Here is a 9,951-nt window from a genome sequence, read left to right on the forward strand (position 1 = left end):
AGTATGCCCCAATATGGCAATCCCACACCGAGCACTTAGTGCCCTTCCTCCAAGTCATTAACTAAGTTAAATTACATTTTTTCAGAAGAAGAAGATGTAGGCACTATTCCTGTTGTTTATGTTTCAAAGGTAAGGAAACTAGTCTTGTGTTTCACAAGAGTTGTGCCTTGAATGGAAACTCTGCCTGTACATGTTGTAGTTAATGCAAAGGCTTTTTCTTGTAATAATAAAACACAAGATCGTTTGTCTCATGATGAGTCGCTTACATTGTAGACCGCAAGATTTTGACTGCTTACTGCTGGCAATAAAGTTGACTGGTTACGTGCTACTATTAGGTATCACACTGGTCCGCTGTAATAGGTATACTTCATCCAACGACTTTCGATTGTGTTTCATAAGAATTAACAGACAGTAACAGGGTTTTTGTTTGAGGCCGGAGGCTGGTCATTTTGTCCGGATGATTACCATTTCATATCCGACGCTTTGACGATATAAATTTGTTACATTAGATTTGTTGGCTTCTTTTTATTTAGTAGGGATCTCAGGAAGCCAAGAAAAACATAAGACAATCATGTGCAATAAATTTCGTCAAAGTAGCAAGAAGTCACATTGCTTTTTTTGCTTGGTACTTTTCTTTTTTTTTTCTCCAGTCTCTGAGAGTTTCATTTATAGTGTAGGCCTCCTTGAGGGTTCGTTTGCAAGGCACTTGCAATCGGTCTTACAACAGAAAATACTTTCATTATCAAATCCGGTACTTTGAAAAGCTATTTAAACCCTGCTGTAACAAAGTTGCTATGTGGACTCATAAGACCATTTTGTATAGTACAAAGTTGGGATATGACCCATTTTAATATCATTACTATAGATAATTATGCCCTAAGTCTGCTACTTGTAAAGTTCACACGCCCATCCTCAGAACAGAAAGGGTTTAGGACTCTGTCACAAAGAGACTGTGACACAAATGTTTACTTATGTTTGGGAATGCTGTTCGGGATGGCCGTCTAATTGAAACACTTCTCTTGTCAAGTTGTCTGTTCGACTATACAATGGCAAATAAATGATCTGTCTGTCTTTCTGTATCTGTGCATCCATTTATCTATGTCAAATTACTTTTGTTTTCTGTTAGGATACTGGTATTCGGTTGGAAGATAATACTTTTGAAAAGAATCCGTAAGTCTCTAAATCTGCTTATGTTCTTGAATTAAGGCGACTGTGGTGCTGCGTCGGTGCGGAAGTAGTACACAGAAATTTAATTTTATCAACGGAGTTGATAATGTAAATTGACCACCTTACAGGGATTTTAAAACCTGACATTTCGAGCGTTAGCCCTTCGTCAGAGCAAAGGGCTACTGATCGAAACGTCAGCTTTTAGAATCCCTGTACAGTGGTCAATTTACATTATCGACTCCGTTGATAAAACAAGTTTTTATTTTCTTGAATTCTTGTGGAGAACCTCCTTCTAGGTGTGTGCATGTGATTAGTTAAATTAAAATAATAATCATTGCTTTTAAGGGTACTATCATTTGTTCATTAAGTTAGACAAGTGAAAAGCTCTTTATAGTTTTGTGGTTAAGAATAACAAGTAAATCTGGTTTTGTTTTCGTACAGAAAATCAAGGATTATCATCACAGCTCTGTCATATCGGCCATTTGATTTTCAATTCTACATGATTCCATTTGCCATCATTGTTGGAATCTGTTTTGTCTTAATGGCTATGTTTATGGTAAATATTTCATACCATTCAGTGTTCTGAATTAGTGTTTTAACATTTTGATCTGAGCCTTGGGAGGGGGATTCAACATTCTTTAAAGTCCAACACATTATTCTGCTTCTTCATGGTGCTTTTAGTTTTACAAGTTTGTTTAAATTTGGTTTTTGAAAATCATAGATAAGTCGATACTATCGACATTACCTGGAACAGCGACGCAACAGGCTCTCTCCAACGAATCTGAGGAAGATTCCCACCAAAAAGTTTAAAAAAGGTCAGTGAGATAAAAATAAAGCAGTGTATTATGCATTGTAATCGTTATTGTTATCACTATTTTGCATGATCACTAATGACCTCAGTGTTGCATCCAGGTTTTACTGGGTAGGGGTCCCCTTTGCCAAATATTTGGGGGTCCTATCATGAATATTGATATTGATCACCAAGTTTGTTGTTTCGCATGTGGAAAGCGGATTGTTTTTCTTAATTTGCGTCGATGCAAGTGGAGCAAAACATTTTCCCCTCTTTGAACTCCAGCCATTTGAAATTGCTGAGCCACTGGCGACAAAATGACTTGCAGACTTGACGTTAGGCACTGATTGGGAACTTAGCTCATTGGCTTCTTCAGGATTTGAAATTTACATGAATATATTTTACTTCTAAGTTATACTGCTAAAAAAAAGCAGCAATTTTGTAACAATCTTAATGAAGAGGACAAGACTTTTAAATTTGAAAAAAGACATGTTTCGGCAACTCCTGTGCCATCATCAGTTTGTGGATGGAATAACAATGATGTACAATATATAGCGGAAAATTAGAATAACTATGGTGTGATACAACAACTGATTACAAAGAGAGATTAAGATGTAAATGAAACAATTGTTTGTTAATCTCTCTTTGTAATCAGTTGTTGTATCACACCATTGTAAAAACATTGTACATCATTGTTATTCCATCCACAAACTGATGATGGCACAGGAGTTGCCGAAACATGTCTTTTTTCAAATTTAAAAGTCTTGTTCTCTTCATGAAGTAAGTATACTGACGCTAAACTTGATTCCATGATTCTCTTTTTGTTATGCCAATTCCAGATGGATCAATCAACGTTAAGTATGTGAAAAATAGGGCCATTGTTAATATAACTATAGTGAGTGCGTGGGTGCACTTTCAATTTACGAATTTGCATATATTTCAAGCCTGAAGTTTGTGCGTCCACAAAAACCCCTTCTCAGCATTTTAGGACGTCCAAATGCAAAATATTGCATCCCAGGACGCAATGACGCGCTTTGGATGCAACACTGTGACCTACTGTATATAGTCAGTCTTGTCATTTAGTGTTCAGCAGTAATGTTCCTGTTCCATTGTCTTGTAATCATCACCTTGCAATGGCATGAATTTGTTTGTTGACAAAAATTCTTTTGTATTTTTGTGGATAAATGTGTGTGTGCGCACTCTTTCGTCTTTTTAATAATATATTGTATTACGTCCCAGTGCTATCTTAAACTTAATTTCCTAGTCTAATTTGAGGAAGCCCATAGCTCCATAAGCTCGTATAGTTTCTTTATGGGCTTCCTCGCCTTTTTTACAAGTTTTTGTAGTTTCTTTAATAAATTGGATACAATATATGTAATCATGGCAAATAAAAACCTTGAAACCTTGAAACATATTTTAGTGTTTTGAAGTTTGACTAAAATAGTGTGCGTGACACTGCCCCCTTGACCCATTCACACCAAAGTGTCCCCAATTTACGAGTAAAATAATATTGTCTGGCATTAGACAGAGAAAAATCTACATGTATAAGTATGATTCTTAGAAGGGAAAGGGTTATATTATGGAGTACACTGTACTTTTTTTGCAGGTGATGACTACTATGATGTATGTGCCATATGTCTGGAGGAGTATAGAGATGGGGAAAGACTACGTATCCTTCCTTGTGAGCATGGTAGGTTGAACTAGTATGTGCTAGGGTGAGGGGCACTAGCTCACTTTTTACCTTGCTTTCATCAAAAGCATAAAGCTACTGATAGAACTGGTACTCTCCCTTAGATGGAATGCCTGGCCATTGAAGGGTTACTCCCAGCAATACAATTCCCTTACCCACTTAATTATTTACCTGTTCTCCATTGTTCAAAATGTGAATAGTGCTATCCATTGGATATGAATCATTATAACCCTCGCATTAATTTTAATGCGATTTTATTGGGTATTTTACATCACATGTTGTAAAATCAGAGGACAGTTATCATGTAATAACCCTGGTCTGCGTCAATATTTGTCCTGCAATCATTTCTGTTGAAAGGAAACAAAGCTAGCAGAAAACAGGCAGCGCAAGAGTTTCAATAATAATTTATTGTTCACGAAGAAAAACAAAACTTGTTTTGTAAAGTCTAGTGATAGTGGCATTAAGAATCTAGTCACGAATGCTCTCCCAAAAAATACAAAAAAAGTCAACAAAATATGTTGTCCATGACTTTGAAGGTGAGGAAAGTTATTTACCAGTAGACTTTAATTAAGATTACGGTACATGTAATTTTATACAAACTGCATAGGACCAAATACACAATACACTGTGTTTGCTAACTTAAAATAAATCAACCATTGTCGTTCAACTTTAGCAAATGTCCACCTTTAGCCTTCAATGTTAATCGTTCAAGTGCTCCAGACGTTCCACATGCTGTATGTGTTTCAGGGTTATAATTTCTTTGTCAACCATTGAAGTGCCAATTAAATTGATTTGAATTTTTTCCAAAAAACAAATACACTTTTTTTCTATTCAAGTTTTGAACAGTGCATCAGAAAAATAAGAATCAGTAAGCTAAAAATTGCCACGTTTTTGAGTTTTTTATCTAAGGGGAATTGCTAGGGTTTTTCACATGGCAGTTTGTCAAGTGTTGCTTCAACCACAGTGGGAATAAATTTAATTAAACCAATCAAATGTACTTGCTTACGTGAATAGCATGCATTTGCCATCAGATCGTGATATGAAAATTAATGGCAGGTTTATAAAGTATATAACCTTTTTCTGGCTTGCTGACCAGTATGTCGGCTGATAATATCCTTAGCTGAGAGGTTGTCCTGAAAATTTCACATTTGCCCTTAAGGCTTCGCTTCTCAACCAAGTTTTTTTTTTCCTCTCAGCGGCAGACATTATCAGTCAACATACCAGCTGCCTGAAGGGGTTTATTGAACTTGAACTTGTTTTATTAGAATGACTGAGGTCAGAACTTGATTGGAATTGTCCTTATCAGTTTAAACTGTTATAAAACCCTTAGGTTAGGGCCACAAGAGAAACACAACATGGTGAAACTTGTACTCCGACAAGATTAAAATCTTGAATTACAGAGTGTTAATTCAACAAGCAAAGGCTTGATGGACATACTTCAGTATCTCCATCAAGCCTGTTGCTTCAGGTCCTGGTTTAGTGAAGGTTTAGACATTAGACTTGATTCAAATTGATACCACATGACTTCATCTATTATCAAAAGTCCTGTGGATCACATTTTTTACCCTACAGGTGTGTTGTACATGTATCAAATGAAAGTTGGAAGGATCAGATTTCATATAAATTATTCTGAAAAAATCATTCCATGAGCAAACATACTCTTAGTTCTCAAGGGGTATACCAAGCCATTGAATGTACTGAAATTGTTGATCATTTGACTTGTCCACACCAGCAACTCTCCTGCAAAGTGTTGTAGTGGACCATTGCAGGCAAAAACCAATGTCATGAACTCATAGCTTGTCTTTATTTGAAGCCTACCACTGCAAGTGTGTGGACCCATGGCTGACAGAAGGAAAGCGTACCTGTCCAGTGTGCAAGCGACCTGTATTAAATGAAAGAAGACCTCGAAATAGAGCCTGTGATACTGATGTGGAAGCAGCACACTCAGGAGAAACAAATAATCAAGCTGACGAAACCACCCCTCTTATCTCGTCTACTTCTCCCAGTGCAGGCTCAAACTCTTTGGCTGTTTAACAGACTCTACTTACAACTGTCACTATAAGGAAATTTCTACCATCAAATTAATCGTTTCATTGATATGAACAGGTCGCTATAACAGACCCCTTGTTCCAGGCAGTGCCCACAATACTACTATTTATTTTGACTTCATGTTCCAACTGGGTGCTCCCAGCAACAGTTGTTAGTGGTGTGACAATAAAATGATGCAGTAAAGGGGATGATGCCTTTGCTCCTAATCCACGTTTAAAGAAACAACCTCACACTATGTGTCAGAAAGCTCAGGTATTAAGGTTTCATTCATAGGTCAGGTTTTTTTGCAGAAATATAAACATTATGACTTAGAGTATCGTTTTGTAAAAGATTTAAGTTCATCCAATTATTTTTTAAAAAAGCCCCAAAAACCACATTGAGAGGGTTGCGGGAATAATTATTGTGACTTGAACATGAAAAACTTTACTTGCCTTTTTCTCAGCTTTAGAATATTGCCTAAGAGTCGCCCTTTTATGGAGCTACAACTCAAACAGTATTTGTCGGATTCAGCTCAAATGTTCAGGTCTATTTTAATACATTCCTATGTACAAAACAGTATGGGCGTTTTTCAATTTTTTGACGTGTCTTGATTTTATACCATGTTAGTCTAAATTCCCAGTCAAGATAAAAAATGAAAAGTCACTGACAATGTTTGGTTGAAAATATCCCAAATTGATTGCTTCAAAAAAAGTCAGAAAAACTTAAAATCCATTGCATCTTAAACCTCTAGAACAGGACCACCTGTGTTTGGTTTGAGAACCTGACATAGAAAAAATAACGTTCAAACATAAGTGCTTTTTTTGGATTCAAAACTACATTCAAGGAGTATGACGTTGACATTTATTTCATTCTCATAGCATAAATGCTGGAAAATAAGAATAGTTTAAGAAACTGACACCTTGAACCTATGACGAGACCTTAACCTATATAACAAATTGTATTCTTTATATTATACATTGAGGAGATCACTTAAAGAATATCCTTTCAATTCCCTGTTGAAAAGCCGTAGAGTTCAGGGGATTTTGTATGTCTTTGTTTGACAGGTCAGTGTAAAGTTACTGCAACTTTGATATTAATCGTGTCAATATCAGTGGCTGCTGTATATTAATAGATTGACTAGCTGTGGTCACATCAGTATCTGGTTTTACTTGAATTTTAGCATTTGTTACCTCCACTAGAAGAAATCACTGTTCCATTTCAGTTTAAGTTAGCTACTTTTACAGAAAATCTCTGGTCTTTTATCGTCATTGGCATCCATAAGTTAAATGATTGTGAAAAATAGCCCCTTGATGATCAGTTGTTCTAGGTTTACAGACATATTGATATTTTATTCCATCTGATTGATCAGAGATGAAAAAATTGCATTCATGTACATTATTTTTTATGTAGAAATAGGAATAAGAAGTCAGTTTTAATCAGTCTTGCATTTTTTACCTAAAAAATATCTTGCAGTGTTCAAGTTTGAGCAAAGATTTCAATGTTGTTCTTTGCCGAGTTAGAGCTTTGTTAAGCACATTTATCAACAATAACATAACAGTCAAAGAGACAAAAGAAAGTCATCTTTAAAAAGTACACTCAGCCTTGATCGCAACAACTGCTAAGAGTACATTTTATGTTTAGAAATCATCTGAGCAAAGCAAATACAGCAGGGATATTCAAGGGTCTAATTAAGACAAGAAAAGGTGGAGTTTAACAGAAAACCAATCTTGACTGAGGGTACTGCATCTCTAGTTTTAGCAACCTTTTCTAAGGAGTTTCCCGTCAACAGGAAACCATGTCAAACTTGCATTGTTTGTGCAAAATAACATATAAAAATCTTGCAAGTGTAAATAAAGTTCATGATCTGTATGTACATAGTTTCATTAAACGCTGCCTCATCTACATGTAGGACATGAGTGGAACTATGTTAAGCTGCACTTAGACTCCCTTTTAAGGTGACTCAAACCTGTTTCAACAAAATTGCAGGTGATGACTTATTAGGATTGATTCTGTAATACTGCTTCATGTAACAGCAATGTTAGGGTACCAAATCAAACACCAGTAATTGCTTTTAATTGTGAGGTTGACTATCAATCCCCTCCTTTTTTTAATTTTGTAGTTTGTTACTTTCCAGTAGAAAGAATTGAGGGGCAATAAGTTCGTTTTTGAGATCAAAGCATTTTAAGACAAAATATAGGGTGATTTTGTATGATTCTTTTGTTGCTATGGTGATCTATTACGTCACATCAATGAGTGTCTCTTAACCCTTTCAGCCCCGATAGTGCCAAATGGCACTTATAGATTTTACTCTGTCTAACACCAGACGATTTTACTCGTCAATGGGGAACCTCTCGGGGCTTAAAGGGTTAAGCTAACAGCGTGAAAAAACTATGTCCCTGTTTAACCCTTTCAGCCCCGATAGTGCCAAATGGCACTTATAGATTTTACTCTGTCTAACGCCAGACGATTTTACTCGTCAATGGGGAACCCCTCGGGGCTTAAAGGGTTAAAAGTGCCTATGAAATAAAAAATAAAAGTTTTTGAAGGAAAAAAAAGTGGAGTTTTCATTTTTGAAATATCTCCTATCATTCTGGAGGTAATTTAACCAATTGACCCCCAGGAGTGATAGATATTACTCTGTCTAACACCAGACAATTTTACTCTTCAACTGGGGTCATCCTGGAGTGTTTGAGGTGTCAATGGGTTGCATTTTTGTTTAAAAACTGATGACATCATCAGTGGTTTCAGAGGAAAACAAATCACAAAATATGGAATATCCTCAAATATTAAAGCAGTTCCCTTCAAACTTAGGATTGATCAGTCAATGCATAAAGTGACAGCAATTGTGCAGTTGCCATGGCAACTGCTTGCTTCCAGATCACTTTTGTGCTAAACAGATGCCCTCATTTTTTTTTGTCTCAACCAAACAGCACTCACTGTCAATAAGTTGATTAGGAGATCTATGGCAACACAGGCTGTAGGTGTGTTTTGAGCAGGACTGTCTGTCTTGCCTGATTTCTGAGGAATTCACAACCAAAAGGGACTGGAGCCAAAAGAGTGTCAATGGTTATGTCATACTCTGCACCATCTTTCACCTTTCTTAAGGGTTATTACTCATGCCAAGTTTGAATAATATTGCTGTTACATTTTCAGAGAGAACATCAACACAAATTCAAATATCTCTGAAAAGTAAAAAGGTACTTCAAAACTGAAAAGGGCATTCTTTTTCAAAAACCCTTTCAGATAGGTATTAATTGTTTTACTTCATAGGCACTTTTTAAAATAATATTAGTTATTGGAGTTTCATATAGTATTGTGACATTGCTGTTATGTGAAACGGTTTGATGTAGTCCTTTTAAAAACAGTTTCAACTGTTGAAACTGGTTTGAGTTTAAAAAAGGTGTCAATAAAATAATTTTAGCTGATTGATCTTGAAAATTACAACATGAACATCCAGGCCTGGGTTGCTTGAAGCAAGGTTAGTGCTAACCAGCATTAAATTATAATGGAAACCTAGAGGTTTTGATACCTCTTAACCAATGGCTAGCGCTAACCAAGCTTCAAGCAACTGGCTCTAGGAATGCAGAAGAAAGGAATGGACCCTAACCCTAAAACCAAATTGTGGTTAATTGAGGAAGCCTACAAGAGGGAAGTTTTGCAACAGTTGGGTGGTTAACATGAAAGGAGAAACATCCTAGAATGTGGGTCTCCCTTGTACCTTACATTTTCCATCTAGTTTACATGACACCAAATGTTGGCCTATCCGCAACAAAGGAAAACCCTAGACCTTTACTCAACCCACTGCAGTGGCTGGGTATTCATTCACACTTCATGCCTAGGACGCCACCCATTGATGAGCAAAATCATCTGGCATTTGACAGAGTAAGTGTCACTCTCAGGGGTCAATGAAGGGTTAGGGTTGATGGGTTAATACTGATTTTATAAACCACAACCCCAGTTCAACAAGTGAACTAAGTGGGAAATTTATATCCTCCTCCTCCACGCAAGTAATCTTCCTCCTTTCATGTGAACAGAGATTCATTGAAATACACACTTGACCAAAGGTAGGAGTGACCTAAATAACAAGGAATCTAAGTTTTTAGTACACATTTCTTTCAGTAAGGAAATGTATGCAGTTTCTTCACCTAAATTTATGACCAGGGACATCACAAAGTTCTAAAGCTTTTATTCCTTTCAAACAAAGCATCTGACCTCACAGTAAAATATCTCACAAATGCAATCACTTCTCCGTTAAACTTCCAGTGTAACTAGATAA

At 36.4% G+C, this 9,951-nt stretch overlaps 1 protein-coding gene across 2 annotated transcripts in view; it reads left to right on the top strand.

The window, feature by feature from the left end:
- The window catches only part of LOC137982835 (E3 ubiquitin-protein ligase RNF13-like), a 19,920-nt gene extending 12,343 nt beyond the window's left edge, over nt 1-7,577 (top strand). For both annotated transcript variants that reach the window (XM_068829990.1, XM_068829991.1), the window contains exons 6-11: nt 86-129; nt 1,127-1,170; nt 1,609-1,723; nt 1,889-1,982; nt 3,564-3,647; nt 5,461-7,577. In XM_068829990.1, coding sequence (XP_068686091.1) covers nt 86-129; nt 1,127-1,170; nt 1,609-1,723; nt 1,889-1,982; nt 3,564-3,647; nt 5,461-5,681 — 602 coding nt within the window. In that variant the 3' untranslated portion in view covers nt 5,682-7,577. The remainder of the gene's footprint in view (nt 1-85; nt 130-1,126; nt 1,171-1,608; nt 1,724-1,888; nt 1,983-3,563; nt 3,648-5,460) is intronic.
- The last annotated feature ends 2,374 nt before the right edge of the window (nt 7,578-9,951 follow it).

The sequence above is a fragment of the Montipora foliosa genome, chromosome 13, assembly GCF_036669935.1.
Source record: "Montipora foliosa isolate CH-2021 chromosome 13, ASM3666993v2, whole genome shotgun sequence".
Taxonomy (NCBI): Eukaryota; Metazoa; Cnidaria; class Anthozoa; order Scleractinia; family Acroporidae; genus Montipora; species Montipora foliosa.